The sequence below is a fragment of the Pelobates fuscus genome, chromosome 1 (genome assembly GCF_036172605.1).
Source record: "Pelobates fuscus isolate aPelFus1 chromosome 1, aPelFus1.pri, whole genome shotgun sequence".
Classification (NCBI taxonomy): Eukaryota; Metazoa; Chordata; class Amphibia; order Anura; family Pelobatidae; genus Pelobates; species Pelobates fuscus.
In genome coordinates, this window is record NC_086317.1 from 130,403,336 (window position 1) to 130,428,802 (window position 25,467).

Below are 25,467 nucleotides of genomic sequence, written 5' to 3' on the forward strand. Positions count from 1 at the left end.
TGGAGACACCATGTGGTCATTAGTAGAAATAGCACAATTTTTTTATTCTGCTTTACAATCCATAATTTAATTTAATTTAACATTTCTTATGATGTGCTATGTTCTACAAACAGTTTTATATTATTAAACAATAAAATGTAGTGCCACTAAAACCCATCACTTACCTCCTCAGGTTGTTCAGCACTCTGATATTTGCATACATGTAGTAGATATAATATGTGTATGATGGATTCTTCTCAATCGTCCATTCTTGGGGATATGGGCTTTTAAAGGAAAACATATGGCCACTGTGTTTAGACTCATCATCAACACTGTCAAATCCTGATATCTGTCAAGACAGAATGAAATGCACTTTACTATTGACATGAGTTACAATATAATGTGCACCTATATTCATGCCTGCTCTGTATACACACACACATAACTTACAATGACTTCTTCAGTCTAAAAATTTGGCAAGCATCATTAGTATTTAGAGAAGCAACCTTTTACTGTTAAGACCTGTTGGAAACAATATGCATAGCCAGACACCAGCTTCTGGCAGCATTAGTGAGGAAGCTTAGTTCATTGCTCATGAGCAATGGTCACCAGTAGAGATGTCCCGAATAGTTAGATGGCGAATAGTTCTGGCGAACATAGCTTGTTCGCGTTCGCCACAGATGGCGAACATATGCGATGTTCGGTCCGTCCCCTATTCGTCATCATTGAGTAAACTTTGACCCTGTACCTCACAGTCAGCAGACACTTTCCAGCCAATCAGCAGCAGACCCTCCCTCCCAGACTCTCCCACCTCCTGGACAGCATCCATTTTAGATTCATTCAGAAGCTGCATTCTTTTTTTTTTTAGTATTTTTTTTTTTTTTTTTTAGACAGAAGTGTGTTATATTTGAGCATGCTAGGCTGAACATGCGTATATCATGGCTAGTTGCACTGAGGGTATGGGCATGTAAGGAACTACGACAATAAACTCTTTAGGAGGTGAAATAATGACATGTTTAAACGCTTGCTACTTTACGATTAGTTAATGTGCAGAGAGCAGTTCATGTGATCAAAGGCATGGTGTGGAGGATCGGCTATAGTGGGACATGCTTGGCAGGCTGCTGTTTACTGCTTGTGCTCATCCGATCCCTTCGGGGCGCCAGGTGCAGACCATGGGAGTCCATAATACCTGGAACAACAAAGGCAAGTCTCTGGCTGAGTGCCGGGTTTGCGGCTTGAGGTGGTGGAAGCTTGTTTTGTCGGGTGGTCGGATCTGTCCTGGTGGTGCTTCACGTCCGGTGCGGGATTGTGGTGGCTTAAGTTGGAGGCGAGTGCTTGATGTGGGGCAGGCTCTGCATTTCTGTTTGTGCCTCCGGTCCCCTCTTCGACGCCTTTTGCGTTGGTGGATTTTAATGGGGACTGCTTCGCTTAGCTGTGGTGGAGCTTGTTGAGGCTGTGGTGGAGCTTGTTGGGGATTCCTGCTTGTTATTTGCTTCCAAAATTGATTAAAGAGTCTGTCCAGCTTAGACTCAATATCCTGCCATGCTTTGCTGGTACCAGGAGGACGCACGGCTGCCGCCATATTGGGAGAGTCGCAGATGAGTATGTCAGCCTGGGCGGCTGTGCTCTGTGCATCCATTAGCTCCAGACAGCCTCTCAGGGGTGGACCGGGATAACCCCCACCGGTCTGAGGGGGGTAACGGAGCACCTGCCGGGAAGTAGCTGCTCCTGAGCATCCCAGGATCGGGAGATCGGCCGCCTCTCCCGCCCGGTGAGCACCAGGCCACACTTGCCATGCGGAGGTAAGTAAGACTCTGTCGAGTTGCTGACCGCTATTAAGCATGTCGGGTCGGTCAGGTAGGAGCAACATTGCTGGGTCATCCCCTTCTGGGGTGAAATTCGCTTGTTGATAGCTGCTTAAAGTGAGATATTGAGGGAGCTCACACGAAGTGCGTCTTTCCTCCATGACAGCTAGGCCCCGCCCCCCGGAAGCTGCATTCTTAGTGAGAGGAGGGATAGTGTAGCTGCTGCTGATTTAATAGGGAAATCGATAGCTATGCTAGAGTATTCAGTGTCCACTACAGTCCTGAAGGACTCATCTGATCTGTGCTGTAAGGACAGCGCCCCAAAAAGCCCTTTTTAGGGCTAGAACATCAGTCTGCTTTTTTTTTTTCTGTGTAATCTAATTGCAGTTGCCTGCCTGCCAGCGTGTGTGTCAGGCTCACAGCGTATACTATGCCCACTTGCCCAGTGCCACCACTCATATCTGGTGTCACAATAGCTTGCATTTAAAAAAAACAAAACTTTTTTGACTGTAATATAATAGCAGTCAGTTTCCTTCACACGTGTGCGTTTCAGGGCCTGCCAGGGCACAGTGTCACACCAGTGCAACTCATATCTGGTGTAACAGTAGTGTACATTTAAAAAAAAAAAAATTTGACTGTAATAGATTGAATAGCAGTTAGTTGTCTGCAAGCGTGTGTGCCAGGCCTACAGTGTCTACTCTGCCAACTTCTGCCAGTGCACAGTGCCACTCATATCTGTTGTCACAGTAGCTTGCACACATAGTACCACTAATCGAAAAAAAAATGACAGGCAGAGGCAGGCCACCCCGCAGGGGCCGTCGTGGTCGTGGTGCTGTGATTCCCTTTGGCCCTAGAATAATGCCCAGTGTTCAGAGGCCATGTACCCTGAACTCGAAAAGTTCTGAGGACATAGTGTCAGGATCGGGACAGGGATCCAACACGCAGAGTACAAACAGTAGCCAGATACGTATACCGGACCTTAGAATGGCCGGACTAACGTAAGTAGTACAGTAGGGAATGGTCAAAGACAAGCCGAGGTCGAGGGTAACAGAAGACAGGTAAGCGAGAGACAAGCCGAATCAAGGGTAACAGAGATAAGCAGAGTAGAGCAAACAAGCCGGGTCAAAACCAAAAGGGATAACTAGAATACACGAGCACTGAGTGACTAGAACAAGCTAGAACCACGACAGGGCAATGAGCTAATGAAAGAAGCACTGTTAAATGCCCTGTTCAGATAAGTAAACATGCCTCCGAGGCGTCCTGATTGGTCCTGAAGCAATTGAGTGACAGGTCGTTCCGGGTTAGCGTCCTGACGTCGAGTTCCGGACGACATGCTATAAAAGGGAGTCACTCCCTCGCGGCCGGCTTTGCATGACCGGATAGACCGCGAGGAAGGGGGAAATCAGACCGTCCGGATGGATGAACGGCTAAGTCTCTACCTCTTTCGGAGGTAGAGACCTCAGGTACCCTGACACATAGTTGACTGGCTAACACAGGACACCCAATCTTCTACAGCTTTCGCTCGGAACCTTGACGCACCATCCTCCTCCAGCTTAGCTTCGGGCACCTCTCAAGTTACCACTCGCCCGCCTGCCGCCACCACAAACACTAGCACCACAGCCGCTTCACTTGATCTGTCAGAGGAGTTTATTTACACATCAGTTGGAAGAACTGAGTGATGCGCAATCATTATTGCCAGAGGATGTAGATAACAGGGATATGTCTCAGTCAGGAAGCATTACACACATGGACGTACGGTGTGATGATGATGATGTTGTGCAAATGGGGAGTTTGCGGTTGTGCAAATGGACTGTTTGCGGTTATTTGCGGTGCGTTAAACGGGGAGTTTGGTCTGTTACTGTGAAGCGGGCGTAACCCTTCCACTACCTGATCGATACAACATCATACCTGATGTTTTAAAGCACGTTATTCCAAACAATTTAGGAATGTTAGGTGATTTATGCCCTTTATGGATTAAAACCAGACTCTGCATCAACTATGTAATTTTCCATGGGAGTTTTGCCATGGTTCCCCCTCCGGCATGTTGCAGTCCAGGTGTTAGTCCCCTTGAAACAACTTTTCCATCACTATTGTGGCCAGAAAGAGTCCCTGTGGGTTTTAAAATTCACCTGCCTATTGAAGTCTATGGCAGTTCGCCCGGTTCGCCCGAACATTTTCGGAAGTTTGCGTTCGCCATTCGCGAACGGAAAATTTTATGTTCGCGACGTCTCTAGTCACCAGTTCACTAATATTCTGAGGTTTACATGCTACAACTGCCTTCTTCAAATCCCACCAGAGATTCTCTATGGGGTTCAAGTCAGGTGACTGTTATTGCCACCTTAGAATTTTTTAAGGACTTCTTCTGCAACCAAGCCTTGGGGGAATTTGAGGTATGCTTGGGATCATTGTCTTGTTGTAAGGTCTAATGATGCCCACATTTCAGCTTCATCATAGACAGCATAACATTTTATTTTAGGATTTCCTGATACTTCAATGAATCCTTCTTGCCTTCCACACTCTGCAGGTTTCCAGTACCAGAGGATGCAATGCAGCCCCAGAGCATCACTGAGCCACCACCATGCATAACTGTAGTCAGAGTGTTGTTTTCAGCATATGCTTCATTCTTCTTCCTCCAGTCATGCCACTGATCCATTGGGCCGAAAAGCTTTTCAGTTTTGTTTCATCGCTTAACAGAACAAAATCCAAAAACTTCTGTGGCTTATTTATATGATTTTGATTTTATGTGGTGTATGTCTTGGAGTTATGGAAACTTTCTGCATTTAGTACATGCCTTACTGTGCTCACTGAAACCTTAGTGTCTGTTGCCACCAAGTCTTGCTGCAGGTATTTTGAAGTTACTCACGGGTTTTTCACAACCTGCCTTCTCAGAAATCTAGCTGTAGCCTTTTCCTGCCCAATCCAGGTAGTGTAATCACTGTTTTTTCAACTTTGAACTTGCAAACTATGCTTCCAACTGTGTCTCTTGGGACATTTAGTGCCATAACTATATTTTTGTATACTGTTCTGTGTTAAAGAAGGGCAATGATCTCTTCTCTTAACTTTGTGGACCATTCTTTTGACTTAGCATACTTCTAGCATGCAGTCAAACGTTACACTCAACAAACCCCTAGCCTGTTAAGGTATTCCAAATGTTCCAGCTCAAGTATACATGGTGCAACTAATGAAGCCCTTGATTAGTTGCATGAGTTCTACTTGAGGCAACACCTATTTTGCATATTTGTGATGTTGTGAGTGATTCTATTCAGGGGGTTGAATAATTTTGAGACTGGGGGGTTAATTATAAGTTGCATTTTCAGTTGAATTTGGGGAAGCCACTTGAAACATTTGTTGTGTTGAGCTACTTCAATTGCTTTTGTTTGTTCATTGCCAATAGATGAAAGTCTGTACATATTGACAATAAACCTTCTTTTGAATCATTTTGATTACATATACAATAGTGCTAACACCCTAACAGATACATACTTCTAAGCAGAGAAGGATTGAGATATCACAGCGCCCTAGGCAGTATTTTACATTATTACACATTTATGGAACTTACGTGTCTGAGAAAAACGCTGAGTTCCTTGTTAGCATTTGGGTTAATTGTAGCTTCAAACACTGGCATGAAGATGTTCTCCAGCATTTTCCCAAAGTGAGGCACAAATTTCTGAGCCCTGAATATATCACTGTAAGGGAAAAATAACATGATTATGCTTCCCTCACTTATAGTACTCTTTATACATAGACCTATTTTATTGGCTGCTACCTTTTGGGGTTTTATTGCACTGTTAGATTTTCTTTTCTCTTTCATATGGATCCCACGAACCCCTCGATCCTACTACTCCATAGATGTCTCTACCTCAGATAGAACTGTGATTGTTCTCTCATCCAAAGGTTTTACTGGACTCTTTTTGGACTGTTCTTTATATATATATATATACACACACCTATTATTGTTTTTATTGTTCTCTCTCCGTATTATATATCATTGTTTATTTCTATATTACTACTTGCTTATATTTTATTTTATATATTATCTCTGTGGCGCCATCTTTTTCTCCTTCCTTATACCTATAAACTGCAAAAACCTGCTCATTCTGATCACTCTGTAGTACAAATATTGTATAGATTTTCATGCGGTTAAAAGGACACTGCGTGGCCCAAATTCCCTACCCCAGAAAACAATCACTGTTTAGTAGTTATACCTCCAAGGAAAACATGCAAATATTTAATTATGACATTTTCATTGGTAGTATGCTTGCAAGACTTTCAGTTCTCTTATCTGCAGCCTTTGCAAGCCCTCCCCTTCTAACCCCGCCCAGACTTTCTGTGGCTGTCCAATCACAGACTTTCCAATGCAGCTCAATAAGAAGTCTTTGAAAGGCAGGTGCTCTTAGGCAGTTGCTGTATTTTGAGTAACAGCACCAGTTGTCTGCTTGACAGCCATGAGGGGGTGTAACAAGGTACATTTTTAGAAGTACAAATTTCTATGGAAATCTCCACTTTTTGTAAAATGAAACAAAGAGGAGACACGGTTCACACCTACAATCCTTCAGGAGGCTAAAGTGCTTTAGGGGTCTGGAGTGATCCTTTAAAGTATGTAGGCTAGCAAAGCATCGTGGAAGTTAAATGTTAGTTGGCAGATCTAAAGCTCCAATTTGATTTGGAAGGTTACACTTTTTTGACAATCACTGCACTTTACACAATGTACTACCTTATGGCACATAAGAGTTACATTTGCTGAAATGTAATTGCTGAGGATCACAGGAGATGTAACTGAATATCTGAACATCTACCTGCTGGTAATCTATATATATCCCAATCAGTTTATAAATACATTACGCAATCTGGTTTCAAAATGTTGTTTTCTTCAAACCACATAGTGGAGAGTCTACTTTAAATAGGTCAGGATAGGCAGTACCAGACAGGACCAGTTCAATGGCTTGTATTAACTTTATATGTAATGAGCAGAGCCTGCCGTTGTGTATTCCATATTGGATGTCACTGGAACATTGCTAAACAACACCAACATCTATATGGAACTGGTTTAACATGACTTATCTGTTCAGTAGTATAGTAAATGAATTGGCAATGCATCACTGCGAGGAAGGGGCATTCACACACCTCTTTCAGGTATTTTGCTTGCACCTCCTATCACCTCCTATCTCCACTCCTCAAATAATAACTCTTCCCAACATCCACCCAGATTATTTTGTTTTTCAAGCAGGAAAGTAGCTGCCCTACTTATTAACATGGAGTGAAAGTTATATCAAAACTATTCCAAACTGTATTGCATTTATTCAGTTTTGACATAACGATAATTGCAATAGTCTCTGCTCATAAGAAAATACAATATCAAATAACGTATGTTTATAAGTGACATGATTGCACAAACATATTCACAAATTTGAACTATTTTAACGTGTTGGCATATCGCACACTAAAATCATACGGTCATTTTTGTTTGATTTTCTTTCATTTTCTTCATCCATTTATGGTACTGGCTTATGAAAAGTTACACAGCAAAAAAAAAACTTCTGTTAACAAGGTATTTTGTCAAAGTGATTTTTAAATGCGCATTCACTATATATCTATAGAGTGTCGCTATATAGACTATTTCAGTCACAGAACAAATAAGGAGTATTAGATGTAACATGCATTACCAAGATTTTTCACACCGTATACTGTTGCAATTACTTTTTCAGCTGCTGCAACTTGGTACACATTCTCACACCTCCTTATTTTGCACACCCCACGCTAGGTGGACAATATGAAGGGAGTTGTGATTTAGAATACTCCTGCTATTGGGAAGTCCTAATAACCCTCTTTCAGATGTCTATCCACAAGTCCGGCAGACTACCCGCGTTTAATTTTTTAAATATTTTTATATATTTTTATTCTAGAATTGTGCGCCCACTGATCTGTAGTGACCAATACTTTCATGTTTAGTAATTCCGTTTTGAAAGCTTAAGAGTCATAGAACTAAGAGCCACAAATCTAAGTCATAGCACTAAGAGCCACTTATCTCAAAGCCTGAATTTGTTTCACATCATGAGTCTTCCAGAAGTAATTAGTTTCTCATTTGCATATTAACTAAATGGCCATTTTTTTATAAATGTTATATAAATCTATCTTACCTATCAACTACCTAGAATGTAAATTAGGAACATTAGATGAGTTTCCAATTGAATTGTATTTGGTGAATAGCCAAGTTGGAGGTTTTAATCAAGTTTGTCTACTGTAAGCAATGTTTAGCAATTTAGCTGTCAATCCAGAACTTAGTGAACAATCCCCCTCCATGTTGGCTTTATTTGCAATTGAGATATATAGTGCAATGCATTGTGAACCCCTTGCAGTTAAGATTGGATGATTGGAATCAGAGACACTCTACTTGTGGTACGAGGCATGCAATGTGTGCAAAGAAAGGACAACCATTGAGGAAACCACTAATGATGATCTCAAAGAGGGATGGACAGGTGGGCGCTATGAGAATGGAATAGCGAGGGATCTGTTGGCGCTATATAAATGGCAATAATAGTAATGAAAGTAAGTTAATCTTCTTTATTTTACTGGTAAAGTGAGGCCGAATATTTATTTATTTTTTAAATGTCTATGGACTACATTTCTTACAATGCTCATCCAGCATTAGGAAAGGGTTATGAATTTATAAGAGTTGCATTTATATAAATGAGTGGTTAATTAAGCCATGCCCACATGGAGGGCAAAAATAAAAATCTTCTGTGCAATATGTGGTGAAATATATGCAACTGCAGTGCTGAAATAGAGGTTGAGTACAATGAGGCCGGTAAATAATGTGTGAGTGGATTAGAGAAGAAAAATGGGTGAGAGCTTGGTAGCACAGACAATCAGCCAGGTATACTCTCACATATAGTGGCATTGTGTTACTGTAAGTAGGTGTAAAGTAGAGGCAGACGTGCCCGAACAAGTACGCCCGTCAAGCTTATGTGTAATAGTGATCATTTCATGCTTGACTGTGTCCTACTGTCACCTTTTGTAGCAATACACCAAACACCTGTCTTTTTAGATATCAGTGTGCACGTCAGCATCATTTAAGAAGGCGTTTTGTGGATGTAAATGAATGCCACACAATTGTAGATTTTAATTTAACTTGTCACATAATAGATCATGATGTCAAGATAATGAGGACAAGGTTTGTTGTTATTGTTGGATGGTTACATTTGTGAAAACTAAATTGCCAGTTTAAGAACCCAGATTAGTTTCATCCATCAAACCACTGTTTGGGCATATTTCATTTTTTTTATTCATAAGGAGCAACTATTATAAGCCTATATTTTTGTTCTGGTTCAAACAAAAAGCTGTATGCAGTTAAAAAGAAAGGCATTAGTGTTTTCGTTTTTTTTACATGCCCAGTTGCTTTTGGAACTTCGTATATTCAATTTCATTCTTAATGTTTTGTTTTGTTTGCACATCCCATGTTTGGGGTGATATCAGTCACCCCACATTCACTGCATGAAGCGACGTATCACCCAGCAAGCAGGGTGATTGCAAAATTAGCCATGTACAATATTGTAAATGGAATGTTGGCGGCTGTATATACAGCTTTCTAAGTCTCCACCATTCGGATAATTATTAATTTGAAAAAAATTAGTCTTGTTTTTACCTCTTTAATAATTATTGGTTTTAAATTCAGAGAAATAGGAAAAAATAATTTTTATTACTCTCATTATACCACTCTCCCTTTAGAAAAATGTTCATTTTAGCAGTACCTTGGTTGGCTCATATACCTTAATTTTTTGTTGTAAGCTATTGTACAACAAATTATACTTAATAATAAAGGAACACACCAAGGATCATGATTACTAGAACCTACTGAAGTGGTTATGGTGCCAGGCATGCTCTGCTCCCACCAGTGTTATCCGTTAAACTGTTTAAGAATAGTGTGGTGAGACCTTTAACAACCAAGCTGTGGATAGAGTTGGAGAAGGAACAAGCGGAGGGTAGACAACATCTATAAGGTAAATAGTTCTTGGACCATCTGTTAATTGGAGCAACTTTGAAAGTATTGCATTTGGTTCAGATGCAGTTCCTGCTTCCGATGACACCAGGACCATTAACCACCGTGATCCACAACTTGGAAATTGCAAACTGCCTTACACCCAGGGAACTCAGTGACTTTGGAGAGTCTGATTGTCAATGGTGCTCCTCGAGTCTGCTTCCTGACGTAATTCCAAATAAAATCCCAACTGGTCAGATTCCATTTTTTTTTACAAATTAAAGCATAATACACATCCCTAAATAGATGGCATCTTTTTCGCAGGGATCTTACAAGGTTTGAGGAACTATGTGTAGCTCGGAAACATTTCCCAAGAGAAATATTGGTTTCTTACACAACTTTGATGTCAACTCCATTTGAACCCATGAAACATAGAGCAAGAGGGGAGCAAGTCACTAATGTAGTAAATCTGACCAGCAGTGGGAGAAGGTTCACATACTGACTCATCAGAGTTCTATGTGTTCCAAACGGCAGGAACTGAACTACAAGTTATTGATTGGATGGTACAGAACTTCAGAGAGACTTCACCGTATATTCCCTGGTGTCCCGGAGACTTGCTGGAGATGTGGGACGGAGGGGGGCTCCGAATTACACATCTGGTGGTCGTGTAGCTAATTGGTGCCCTCTTGGGAGACAATAAATGCCACAATTATAGACATATTAGATATTGACCTCCAGCCTCACCCGATGCTCCTTCATTAGACGAAAATGCCCCTATCAATTTACAAGAAATCATTAACAAAACATCTTCTCAATGCAGCCAAATTACTGATCCAAGTCAAATGGCGTTCCGCATAGGTGCCCACCTTCCAGCAATAGGTGGCAAAAGTAGAAGAGATATGTGACATGGAAACGCTCACTGCCTCTTTAAAGACTTGGGAATTACCTGTCTAGACATGAAACCGTAAAACATTAAAACATACCTACATTTTGCACATATACCTCCTGTAGACCTAGGAAAGACTATAATTACATGTGCGTGTGAAAGCTTGCAAAGAGCATGCTGACATTGTAGAGTAGTCATTCAAATGTGTCGATCCAGGCACTTGGTGATTAAGGGGTCGCCATTTTAAGAGTAACTGCAGCAGTATGAGCTTGTGTCTGGACAGTTGCTTGTAGCTGACAGAGGTGTGTAGAGTAAGTCAGAGGTAGACTGGGATAACCTCCACCGGTCCAGAGGGGGAGAGGAGCTTGGTACAGGATTCTTTCTGCCGGGTGGAGGGCTAGGAGAGCGGCCATCTCTCCTTCACCCATTACTTGGGTAGGTTGCAAGCCTTACTGTTGGCGTTCCGGCAACAGGGAAGCCCAAATTTGGTATTCCTGGATACACCGTCGTCCCGTTATCCAGGTGATCTCTGGTTTCCGTCCGATATTGCAAGCAGCCCGGCTTAATTGACGTTTTCCAGCCCCGGACAGTGGAGCTCAGACAGGGGAGCACACACAGACACGCTGTCACAGGCATATTGATTCACACAGACAGACAGACTGACACACACACACAGGCATACTGGCTGACATATACACACACATACACACACACATAGACAGACATACTGACACACACAGACATACTCATATACACACACACACACACAAACTTTACAATTTTAAAGCCAGTAGACAGGGCTGTAGTAGGGGGCTAGGGGCTGTAGTAGGTTGATGGCTACAATTTGGGAAAGGGGCTGTGGTGTTGGTGACATGGGCTGAAATTGGGGGAGACGAGCTGTAGTGGGGATGTTATGGGGGCTGTGGTGGGGGGCATGGGGCTCAGTAAGGGGGACAGGAGCTGAGAGGGGGACAGGAGCTGATGGGGGAACAGAAGCTGAGAGGAGGGACAGGAGCTGAGAGGAGGGACAGGAGCTGAGAGGAGGGACAGGAGCTGAGAGGAGGGACAGGAGCTGAGAGGGGGGACAGGAGCTGAGAGGGGGGACAGGAGCTGAGAGGGGGGACAGGAGCTGATGGGGGGACAGGAGCTGATGGGGGCACAGGAGCTGAGAGGGGGGCACAGGAGCTGAGAGGGGGAACAGGAGCTGAGAGGTGGGGGACAGGAGCTGAGAGGTGGGGGACAGGAGCTGAGAGGTGGGGGACAGGAGCTGAGAGGTAGGGGTCAGGAGCTGAGAGGTGGGGGACAGGAGCTGAGAGGTGGGGGGCAGGGACTGAGGAAGGAACAGCAGCTGAGATGAGGGGGACAGCAGCTGAGATGAGGGGGACAGCAGCTGAGATGTGGGCACAGGAGCTGAGAGGGGGGCACAGGAGCTGAGTAAGGGGGACGTGATCTGAATAAGGGGGACAGGGGCTAAGGAAGGGGGAAAGGGGCTGAGGAAAGGGACAGTGTTGAGGAAAGGGACAGGGTTGAGGAAAGGGACAGGGTTGAGGAAAGGGACAGGGCTGAGGAAAGGGACAGGGGCTGAACAAGGGGACAGGGGCTGAACAAGGGGAGAGGGGTGATGAAAGAGACAGGGGAAGGGGGACAGGGGCTGAGCAAGGGGACAGGGGCTGAGCAAGGGGGCAGGGGCTGAGCAAGGGGATGAAGAAGGGGATCAGGGGATGAGGAAGGGGATAAGGGGATCAGGGGATGAGGAAGGAGATCAGGGGATGAGGAAGGGGGACAGGGGATGAGGAAGGGGGACAGGGGATGAGGAAGGGGACAGGGGATGAGGAAAGGGACAGGGTTGAGGAAAGGGACAGGGGCTGAACAAGGGGACAGGGCTGATGAAAGAGACAGGGGAAGGGGGACAGGGCTGAGGAAGGGGATCAGGGGCTGAGGAAGGGGATCAGGGGCTGAGGAAGGGGATCAGGGGCTGAGGAAGGGGATCAGGGGCTGAGGAAGGGGGACAGGGGACGAGGAAAGGGACAGGGGACGAGGAAAGGGACAGGGGACGAGGAAAGGGACAGGGGATGAGGAAGGGGACAGGGGATGAGGAAATGGACAGGGCTGAGGAAGGGGGACAGGGGCTGAGGAAAGGGACTGGGGCTGAATAAGGGGACAGGGGCTGAGGAAGGGGGATATGGACGTACAAACACAGACATAAATTAATACAGATACACATTCATACAGACATAAGGAAGCATAGAGAGACATACATACACAGTGATGCAGAGACATACATACGCAGACAGTCATAAAGAGACATACAGACAAGGCATACAGAGACATACATACACAGACAAACAAAGAACCCTGCACACTGATACCGTGTAAATGCTCCGGCCATCCACAGTGGTGGATGCCCCGTGTCAGGCGGACATAGCTGGATGCACCAGTAAAGTCTTCAAAAGGAATAAACGCAGGCAACACTCCAATAGTAAGGATGGTATATTTATGAGGAAGGGGACAGGGCTGAGGAAATGGGCAGGTGCTGAGCAAAGGGACAGGGGCTGAGGAAAGGGACTGGGACTGAATAAGGGGACATGGACTGAGGAAGGGGGACAGGGGCTGAGGAAGGTGGACAGGGGCTGTGGAAGGGGGACAGGGGCTGAGCAAAGGGACAAGGGCTGAGCAAGGGAACAGGTGCTGAGGAACGGGGACAGGGGCTGAAGAAGAGAGACATTCAGGGCCGGTGCTAAGATTTTTGACTACACAGACAAAGATGCATTTTGACGCCCCCACCACCCAAAAAAAAATGCATCTTCACCTCTGTGTCTCGTAGCCCCCCTTTTGAATTTCTAGCCCTCATTAGTGTTACATATCCACTCTCTTGAATGTCTTACCCCCTTGGCCCCTTTGTGCCTTACACCCCCTGTTAGTGTGTCTCCTACAACCTCTCTTATGTATTTCTTACTTTCCCGCCAGCCCCTTTCTGTCTATTTCTTCCCCCCAGCCCCTATCTATCTCTTTTTCTCCTATATAGACATAGACATAGATACAGGAAAAATACATAAATGCACAAATACACAAACATACAGACACACAACCATACAAGCACACAGACATAATTATACAGACAACAGTCATAAAAGGCACACAATCAAACAATCAGTCATACAATCTACACATACAGGTACATTGTCGTACAAACACAGACATACATTCATACAGACACACATCCATACAGACACAGACATAAGGAAACATAAAGATAGGCATATAGAGACATACATACACAGTGATACAGAGACATGCATACGCAGACAGTCATAAAGAGACATACAGACAAGGCATACAGAGACATACATACACAGACAAACACAGACAACACAGACAAACAAAGAAGGTGGATGCTCCGTGGTGGATGCTCCGTGTCAGGCGGACATAGCTGGATGCATCAGTAAAGTCTTCAGAAGGAATAAACGCAGGCAACACTCCAATAGTAAGGATGGTATATTTATTGATAGGCAAACCACCCCATAGAAAGTGTGACAAGCAGAGCTTTAATCATGCAATAAGGCTCTGCTGAGCCGAAACGTCACACTTTCTTTGGGGGGTTCACCTATCAATAAATATACCATCCTTACTATTGGAGTGTTGCCTGCGTTTATTCCTTTTGAATACATACACAGACAGTCATACAGAGACATACAGACTGTATTAGAAGAGGGCCGGTGGTAGACATACAGACTGTATGTCTGTTTATGTATGTCTGTGTATGTACAAAGGATGGCTAAAAGATAGATACCCATCTGTCGTGCAACTTTAACAATGCTTTGAAAGCTGGGGCTCTACCGATTCCCCATGCTTGCAGGATTGTATTTAGCACGGAGCAGTATTTGAGTGTTTGACTGTAAGCATGTGTTTGTGTGAATGTAGGGGTGTGTTTGTATATAATTTTGGTGTCTGATACAGAGGTATGTTTGTATGTTGTGTTGACATTTGAATGCAGGGGTGTGTTTGTATGTAGTGTTGACGTTTGCATGCAGGTGTTTATTTGTGTGTAGTGTTGGTGTTTGAATGCTGTGCACACACTGTGATACACATACACGAAGATACACACACTGACACACATGCAGATACACATATACACAAACTGATACACATTCAGATAGACAGACACACACACACACACATATACAGATACACACAAACACTGACAGACATACAGATAAACACACACTGACATACAGACACTGACAGACACAGAAACACACTGACAGACATACAGATACACACAGATACACACTGACAGATATACAGATACACACACACACACACACTGACAGACTTACAAAAACAGACACACTGACAGACATACAAAAACAGACACACTGACAGACATACAGGCACACTGACAGACACAGACATACACACATACACACTGACAGACATACAGGCACACACACACAGATACACACACATGCTGGTCAAAATATACACTTTTCTAGCCATTCTCCTGTTTCCTACTTTGTGGGTTCAGGAGGGTGGCTTACCTGGGATCCAGAGTGCTGCCTGAGGTAGTTAAGAGTTGGAGGAGCTAGTCCTGCCTTCTCCTGCTCTCTGCTGTAGTCTTCTTGGGAGGAAGTCCTCCCATGTTGATTAGAAGAGGGCCGGTGGTAGCTCCGCCCGTACTGGGCGTCAGCCGCGCTGTGTGCTACAGAGGGAGGAGAGATATGACGTGTTCATATCCCCGCCCCCTCCGCACAGTCCGCGGCACTGCAGGTTGGCGTTCGGCCATGCTACAAGAAGTGACCAGCAGGAGAGGGGCATTGTGCACTTCCCTTCTGCCGGCCACCCGGACATTTGCGCCCCCTGGCAGGTGCGCCCTAAGGCGGCCGCCTGTGCCGCCTTATGGACGCGCCGGCCCTGGGGACATGGGCTGAGGAAGGGAGACATGGGCTGAGGAAGGGAGACATGGGCTGGGGAAGGGGGACAGGGGACAGAGTGATAAAAAAACAAAACAAAATTAAAGTGTCTTCCCCCCCTCCCTTAGTCTCTGGGTCAGCAGGAGCCAGGAACCAGCAGCCAGCAGTCGGCTGCTCTTCTGCCAGACTCCCCAGCAGTCCTGGGAGAAGAGCAGTGAAAGTCACACCCCCTCCTCCTGACTGTAAAGGATACATTGTGTTTTAGACATTTATGCATTCTCTCCCTCCCTCCCCGCCCTCCCTAAAATGATCCTTTATAATCCTTAGCACTATGAAAACTATTTTAATGGAAGTCTGTATACCATATACAAGTTCATTACTGGTAATCATTAGAGGCCAGACGACTCCACTGGCTGCAGGCTGCAGGGAGAGTAAGGTAAGTTGAAAAATCCGAGTCCCCAGCCAGAGGCAGGGGATTTGGATTTTTCCTTTTTTTGCAGGATGAGGACGGCCCTGGATTTAGGGCTGCCTGGGGGGCAATGCCCTCCCCTGAGCTCAGACAATGCATGTATGATCCGCTCAGCAATCAGGCTCCACCCCCGCTGGTACTTACTATGCCGTCTGTAGCCCAGGCAGTCTCCTATAATTGATTGTTGAGCTGCAGAAGCTATTAAACGGTGTCAACATGCACCCTATTATTGTATTTTTGCACTTCTGTTAAAGACTTTGTTAAACTTTCATGCACAGTTTTGCCTCTTATGTTCAAACAACAAAACTGAAAAAAAAAATTGTAAAAAAAAAAAGAATAGTATGAGAGCCCCTCTGGAGCTGATTACTTCTTACGAACAATAGTTTTGTAATATATGAATATTTGCAGCAATATATTATCCCAGTCTTGCATATCATTAAAAACATGCTGCCCAGTCTATCTACAAGTCGCTCTGGAGTAGTAACCCTTGTCACCACATGGTGGCACTCCACTAAACTAACCCCTACGATGTGTAGTAGTTATGGTGCTTGGAGTGTTTCTTTAATAAAAATGTGCAGAAAAACATTGTTTTTCTTTTGTCAACAAATGTCTTTCTTTTGTGTAGGTTTTTAACGGATTAGCTACATTTTACATTTGCATTGAGCTCTTGCTTGGCTTCAAGGCACCATTCTCCTCCAGCTTCGAGATATTGTGTGACAACATAACTTTTTTTTGTCTACTTACAAACACAGTCAGGTAAATAATATACTAGTTTAATAAACACGATGTAGTTAAAAAAAAAAAAAAAATCAATTAGAAAAAAAAAGACATATCATGGTGATCGTTATTGTACAGCACTTACTAAATTCTTGGTACTTGAATCATAAAGCGCATATTTGGGGAATAAACCCTTTGCTTGTTGAACCAGCTTGCTAGCTTTATCCACTCTTCTGGTGAACGTCCATAAATTGAAAGACGAGGCTCAGCATATTGGTATTTTGCATCTTCTAGATCTGAACCAACCTCCTAAAATGCAAGAATTGTGACTTTAAAAAAAAAAATACTTTTTCAAGCACTTTAGTAATTTCTGCTTTTTTTTCCCAAATGAGCGGTTTTGTCCTAAATAGTTCTGAAGTCACCGGGCATTGCTGATAGTTTACACAATTCTTTCCAAAATAGCCATGTTGGCAATGGTTATCCATGATACCAAAGATGATCATAAAACAACATTTCCCAAGAAGCTCAGCAAGCCATTGACTTAGCTAATGATCATGGGAAAAGTAGATCAGTGCCGTGAGGATGTCAAAGTTACACGCCTGTTGTAACTATTTCCCTGTAGTGAAGTTATTTATTGCAAACATGTTTATTAAAACTTTATATGTTTTGTTAAAAATAATTAATCATGAGCAGATTTACCATTTATTTATTTTATTAATGGGTTTTTTAAAGAATCATATTGTCATATAATTCAGTGTTCTAACAAATTTAAGCGGTGCTTCGCACTTTTTAAATATTTATTGGTCCATAATCCTTGGCTGTAAAGGATACATTGTGTTTTAGACATTTATGCATTCTCTCCCTCCCTCCCCGCCCTCCCTAAAATGATCCTTTATAATCCTTAGCACTATGAAAACTATTTTAATGGAAGTCTGTATACCATATACAAGTTCATTACTGGTAATAATGCAACACTTTACTGGGGAGATTTAAGAGACGGTTGGATTTTAAACAATGCATAATTAAAAGTGCACCTATAAAGCAAAACATGCATGGTGGCACTTTGCAGATAATAAAATATATGCATGTTTTGTGTTAGTTAAAGTATTATGTTCCCCCAGCCATTATCATTTGAGATGAATAAATGGCAGAACGTCTGTCTAGGAGTAATAAATTAGAGTTTGGGTTTCTTTATCTCCCACATGTGGTCAATCAGTGATGGGGAAAAAACAGAAGCTTTGTGTTTTCTTATGAATATGCCTTTAAACATGAAGACTAATACAAAGTCCCCTGAATCTGCAGTTTCAGCTCAGGCAGATTAAGAGCTGCTAAGTGATTGCGAATTCTGATCAGAAAGCTGAGTTCTTACCAACAATGGTTTTGTAATATATGAATATTTGCAGCAATATATTATCCCAGTCTTAAATATCATTAAAACATGCTACACAGAATATCTGCAAGTTGCTCTAACCTTTGTCACCATATGGTGGCACTGGGCATTACCAAACTTTTAAATAATGCTTTGTCAATCGGACCATTTCATCATAAGAAAGCGAACACAAAGCAAACTAGCAATAATTGAAAAATTCTTTATTATGGTGGTATTTTTAGGCCACAATGAAGAAATATTTTACATATTATAAATGAAATATATTATTAAAGTCATCACTATCAATATTTTCATTCAAGACCTTCAACATCGATTTATGGGCACTGACTGGGAAGATTGTAGTCACAAAAATGAATATGATGTCTACTCACCTTAATGATAGTAGCAAAGTATTCCCCATTAATGGAATTTTCAGACTTCAAGTACAAGTCTCGCAGTTCACTAGCGCCAACTGGGTTATATTTGGCATTGAATTTGTCAAACCGTTGGAAGGTCTGCCTTCCCTGTTGGAAAAGATTTTAAGATCATTTGGAACTGTTCTTCAATGATACTTGTATACCAACTTACAAAGTATTTTACTATTTTATGATTTTATTATTTTCTGTTGTCATTAAAAGGTATATTTAATCCATTCTGGACTTCAACTCCTTTACCTCCTGGTTACCACCACATTCCCTGGTGGGGATTGTACCACCTATGCTACACCAACTAGAGCAAGTTGTGCTCCAGCAAATGTGAGTACGTTATTTTAGAACTAATTTTATTTATTTTGTCAGTATATATTGCACTATTGGATCTTTCTATGTCCCTCCACATATATTCTGCCTGAGACTACCAAGACGCTTACTGCTACACATATCCTTAGACGGGGATTGCTCCGTCCACGCGTATTAACAGCTGAGCTCCAAATTAGCTCTGGTAAATGTGAGTGTAACCATTTAGAAACACTCATACATATACCCATTATACTTGCCTTACTACACCATTATCCGTTTATGGTTTTTTTTTATCTTTTTAAGGTCAACTCTATATTTATATCTTCACAATAAGACCTGTGTATGTATATGATTTTTTGTATTACACTATCTAATGCGCGGTTTCCTTCCTTTCTCTGTCTATACCATTTGATCACAAGGCTGGGAATCCTTGTATTGGTAACTGCTGCCAAATTTTACTTTTTAGCTTAATACTATAGTGAGCGTCTAATCCCCCCATTTTCAATGATACACTAGCTCTTAGTAAGTGAGCACATGTATTAAAAATGTTCCTTGTCAATACATGTTTAATAAAAGTAAAATATTATTCAACAGAGAAGTTTATAAGCACAGTGAATACTTACAGCATGGACATCAAGAGAATCGACTGTAAGATCATAGGGGTGAAGCTTTAGCTTTTCAAACACTTCCTTTAAGGTCAGTTTTGTGCCTTTGGAATTATGCACCACCCTTTCTGAATCCACTCTATAGGACTTTTTGATGAAGCGCAGAAGATGTTTTTGGTTCATACAGGCTGCAGCATGGATGTGAGTGTCCACCTTAAAACAGGCATATTATCAGCAAATGATATCATAGAAGGTTAAAGTGAAAGAGATGCTCTGAGCAAAAAAGTATCTTGTTGGCAGGGGGCTCATCTCTCCTTAATAGAGAACATTCAGCTAAAACGTGGTAGTGGAAGTCATGACAGAGTAGCAATGCTAGAGTATAGGTGACCAAATTATTTTACATCCAAGTTTCAGGTACACACAACTGCTTCAACGTGTACACACTGAAGAATAGGACCATTTGGGATGATAACAAAGTACCCTAACCCTAACTTTACCCCATGAGTAGCTGGTTTTTGGATGTTGTACTTTTTATGAGGCAGACCATTTTCTGTTTGTCCAAGGACGATGCATTTTAATCAAAACAACATCTAGACAAAATGCAAGTTGCGCCAACCATTTAAATTCTTGTAGATTCTACAGAAATAATATACGTGTCTTAAATATCATAATGCAGGGTACAGTAATGGTAAAATTTGTATGAATTCTAAAAGGTTTAGTTTTTTGGTGCAAAATACTTTGTTAACAGTATATAAAAAAAAAAATAACAAATATCAAAACCATTAAATACATAGAACCTGTTGTAAAACTTTATGAGCTATACAGATTAGAGAAACGTGTTGGTATTTACAGATCATAAAGTGACCTCTAGTGGTAGTATGGCGGTATCAATAGTTTGATGTTCAATTTTAGGCTTAATTTTTATCAATAATAGTCTGAGCAATTCTCATAAACCCATAATACATAGATTAACCCCTTAAGGACCAAACTTCTGGAATAAAATGGAATCATGACATGCCACACATTTCATGTGTCCTTAAGGGGTTAAATATCTCACTTTTGGTAGGTACCATGGGACATATACCAGCTGAAACTGATAACCTATAGGCCCCTTCAATGTTCAGCTCCATGCACAGGTATTGGAAATCAGAAATCTTCCAGGGCCATCCCACTCATTTCACAACAATGTGAATGGGCTAAGATTACTGACTCCTTAGCACGTAATGACCAAACCAAAGAGAGCAGTAAGAGAGGGAGTAATGAATGTGATCTGAGCCTATAAAATAAGTTATTCATACGCTAAGCTACCACACAATGAGAATTAGCTTTGGTGGTATAGCTGGTGGAAAGCAGACAAGGAGTAGAAGAGATCTGTTACATCAGGCGGTGGGGAAAATAGTGATGTGGAATGAGATGGGGAGACAGAATGGGGAAGAAAAGGGAAAGATTCAAAGAATGCTGAAAGGGTAACATAGAAGAGGTGAGGAGACAGTGCCATGGAAAGAGAGACAATGAAGGCAGTGAGAGAGGGTTGGGAAAAGAGACTGAGAAAATGAAAAATTAGAAACACTGGTGTAATATCAGTACAGTGTCATGACACATGTGACCTCACTTTTCATCGATCAACAATCATGCAATATCACGAGTAGTTATTGTACTTATTAATGATTCAAAACATTTTATGTTTGTCCAAGGATGACAAATTTTAATCAAAGCAGCAGCTAGACAAAATGCAAGTTGGGCCAACAATTTAGACAAATTGCTATTCTACCAAAATAGTATATGTATCTAAAATATCATAATGCAGGGTACAGCAATAGTAAGATCCGCATGAATTTAAAAAGGTTCCGTTTTTCCACTTGAAAAATGGTTTGTTTCATCCCTTGAGTGATGTTTGCAGCCTCACTAATATTTGTTTAGTTGTTTTATATTTTCTTGTTTATATTTTATAAAAATAGATTTTCAGTCTATAGCTATACACTTGAAGTGATACAGTATACCGAGCATTGGTTTTTAATTGTGACTTGATACAGACTATGGCCTTGATTTAAGCTTTCCCCGTAGGCTTTAGTGGCGATTTCTGTAGTTAAATAATTTTGAAAATGTTTCTAACAGTACTAAATCATTGGAAAATCATCAAGTCAATCTGTTATTAAATCAGGGCCTATGTATGGTATTTTGTACTTTTAGCAATGTTTTGTATGTTTTTGGTGCTTGATGCTTAGAAATGAGCATTTTAAGTACTGTTCTGCCTACATGAATTCTTGATAGATTATTTGGAACGACCCAGCAGGCTGCTAAGCATATGTATTTACCTCTACGTATGAGACTGTGTACAGTCAAAGATTATAGTGTTTTGAATCCCATCCAAGTCTCTGAGTTATTTATAAAGACTGATAGCTAAAGATAATTTGAAACTAAACTGATACACTAGGATCAGAGGTCAAAGAAGGATGCTGACATTATGTGCCTGCTGTAATCCAAGTTACATCTACTCACATTACCTTCCTGCAATTGTAGAAATCGCGATGTGGGTTATTTTTTAATTCTTTCAGCTCATCCATCTCATTCAACATTTCGTGGACCTTGTACTTTGATGACAAAAACTTGAGACGCCGATGGCTATACGTCTTACTACAAGGAGAAAATAAGTGTTTGTCAATTATTACAAGAATTTTGCCTAATGCATAAACCCAAACCATATGTTATGAATATGATTTTTCAGTGTGGGCCATATCCTGTAGCAGGCCCTGCAAGTTTTGCCTAAATGAACACTATAGTGTCAAGAATAAAAGCATGTATTCTTGACACTATAGTGTTAAACTAACTATTCTGTTGTCCGGCTTACCCACCAGCAAAGTAAAAGGTTATTTACCTACCTTTCTCGCAGCACAACGTGGGTCTCTTCGCACCTGGTTCCACCACCGCTCCTCCTCCTTGGCTGAGATCATCATACTTGATTATCTCAGCCAGTCCAATGCTTTCCCATTAGGAAGCTAATGCGCATGTGTGGCAAAACGCTACGCTGGCCAATCAGCATCTCCTCACTGAGATGAATTGACTCAATTCAGCGTCTCCATGCATGTTGTGCAGCACTAACTGAGGAAGCACCTCTAGTAGCAGCCTGAGTGACTGCCACTAGAGGTGTCCCCAGGAGCAATGTAAACACTGCCTTTCTTTCTGAAAAGGCAGTGTTTACATTAAAAAGCCTGCAGAGACATACTGTACTCACCAGAACAACTAAATTAAGCTGTAGTTGTTCTGGTGACTATAATGCCCCTTTAATCGTTTATTTCCATGTTGTGTTTGGATGTTTACTTTATTCACATAACACTCGATGATGTACTTAGAACTTTAAAGCTTGCATTACAATACATAACATACAGTAAATGCTGTGATGTATACAAACTTTATAACAGTTCTTTGAGAAAAGACACCACAAGATGAATGGGAATATGTTAAATATTATTAAATTTTGCCACAATTAAAGAATTAAAACAACTAAATAACTATATAACATCACTGCATCACACATTATGACAAAAAAATTAAAAACCTCAAGATATTTGTATCCCAAATATGTATCAGCTAAGTTTTGACATAAAGCAGACCAACGATAACATCCAAATAAAATGTGCTATCAGAAATGATAAGTCATTCCTCTTCACCTTCCAATATCTGCTTCCAAGGTTCAAATACAACAGGAAATCATATATTAACCAAAGATATAACAAACAGACACCATATATAACCAAGGTAATATGGCAAATTCATGGGTGGTCATTGTAGATTAGCGGTTTTAATAAAAACTATAAACTGATCAATTATATATGCATGGCCACCATATATTATCAGGAACTAAAAGAGCATTCAGACCTCATTGCTGCTACATGGATCGACATGAAAGTGCACTAGTCCATTAATTAGTTCTTTATATTTCTCCATCCGACATAATAAAGACTAATACATTTCTATATTTTACTAAACATTGCTTTTCTAACACTAACGTGGAGACAGGGCCCAACCACAAATCAAACAACTAGATACCTACTCAACATTATATATACACATACTCATAATGTCGCTAATTCTTCTATCACTATATATATTATTGCTTCTTTTCTATCTTTATTCTGATCTTTAGTTTCCTGCTGCAGTGTTATGACATTTTGAAAGTGACAATCTGGATTAATTTATCTAGACCTAGCACTATATATCTAATTGCTCCACATATGTATTCTGATGTTTTTCCTTCCAATATTTTTATATATAGTATGTGTGTGTGTGTGTTTTTGCTTAACCTTGGCAAACATATTTCATTTAAAAATAAATAAATATAATCCTGTGAAATACTACACAAGAACTACTTAAAATATAGTAATGAGGCACTCTATGCGATCCACGTTTCTAATCTGTCTGTACGGAACAAATTAAACACACAAGTTTGCAAACAATCATTTTGGGCCCTTAACTATAAAATGGGATTTAAAAAAAAAACACACATTATTATTTTTTTTTAAAAGTACAAAAGAAAACTATGGGAAACTGTTTAAAACATAAATTCTTAAGAAGTTGAATTATTGCATGTAAAAATTCTGGACTATAGGTGTTAATCGAACATTAGATCCATTAGATCCGTTTTCTTCATAACACTCTAAAGAAATGTGAACATAATATTCTAGCACCTCTTCACATGACTTTACTCAAGTTCTTCCAAGACTCTTGCACTTTACACCTACCTAGCATATCTTCTGAGACTGCTGGCACTCAAACCCATTTATCATTTGAGGAGCTGGAACTTTGACAAATCATGTCTGTCTTTGTTTTTGTTTTTTGAACAGCAGATGAGCAGTGCCATTGTTGGAGAACATGTTATGATAATTGTGGGGATTTGGGCACAGTTAAGGGTTTGCAGACAAACAATTAGCTATCCTACTCTCAAAAAAAGAAGCTGGAGGTCATGGTGTCCCTCCTTAGACTTCTAGGTTTTTGACATTTTAGGAACCCAACTCACCAGCACTCTATTTTCTCTAAATTCGTAAGGCTCTGTATTCTGGGCTTCCTCTTCTCTCATTTAGTCAGGGAAGAATGGTGATTGAATCAGAATTTGGGATTTTTCCAGCTAGAACGTCAACTAGACTACATGCTTATCATAACTATGACCAACTGTCTCCAGCCAGAGGACCTCAGTTAAGGGCCTGCTGAGAAAGAAAGCAGGAGAACTCCAAAGACAAATTATTCATATGTTTCATATTCATTATCTGTCAGTTTTTTTTTAACAATGAATATCATGTCATACTCCATCGTTTCAAACAGTCCTGTTGCAATATAGTTGAGATGGATTCAGTACTTACAGGGGTCCTTGTGCAATAAGAGTAATTAAGAAGTTCATGTCATCCACAAAGGTATTTAGATCTGGATAATTAAGATCTTTAGGCTTCTTCTTGGAAGCTGCGTCTTTGTCTGGGTAGACGTAAATGACTCCATTATTTATTGCTGCATGGTAACCCAGGTCAGCGGGCAGGTTGTCCGATCTAAATGGATCTTCTCCTTTTTGTGGTGGTGGGGTAAAGTCTTTACATGTTGGAAAAGCAAATATATTTATCAAATTTATCATTTTTTTTTTTTTTGCATAGATGCTTCATTTCACTTGACTCTATTGGTCACTGTTACTTTTAGAACCAATATTCGGCATTTTTAAATGTAGCTAACTGTGAGCATCAGCAAAAATTCTAAAAAAGCGCCAAACACAGATATGCCCATCCATTCTTTATCTCTACTAGGGAATTATTACGAGTAGAATCTAGGTTTACACAATTACTCTATGCAAACATAGCAACTTCAGTATTTGCAAATCATTTTCAATTTCTTAATTTCAAACATGTGTCAACTTGTTTGCAAGATTGTTATCACTGTGTCTTTACGTTTCTGTATTAGTTATTTAGTGTCACGGCATAAAATCTATTTCTGGATTTTTGATTTTGTGTAAGGGTAAAAAACACCAAAGAGCGATTC

General features: G+C 41.2%; 1 protein-coding gene across 1 annotated transcript in view; it reads right to left on the reverse strand.

Moving 5' to 3' along the window:
* Positions 1–25,467, reverse strand: part of AMPD1 (adenosine monophosphate deaminase 1) — a 73,574-nt gene that overhangs the window by 12,345 nt on the left and 35,762 nt on the right. Inside the window, exons 5-11 of the mRNA XM_063450413.1 lie at positions 24,807–25,026; positions 21,957–22,086; positions 19,471–19,665; positions 18,503–18,634; positions 16,887–17,050; positions 5,344–5,470; positions 165–328 (exon numbers count right to left, since the gene is read on the reverse strand). Coding sequence (XP_063306483.1) covers positions 165–328; positions 5,344–5,470; positions 16,887–17,050; positions 18,503–18,634; positions 19,471–19,665; positions 21,957–22,086; positions 24,807–25,026 — 1,132 coding nt within the window. The remainder of the gene's footprint in view (positions 1–164; positions 329–5,343; positions 5,471–16,886; positions 17,051–18,502; positions 18,635–19,470; positions 19,666–21,956; positions 22,087–24,806; positions 25,027–25,467) is intronic.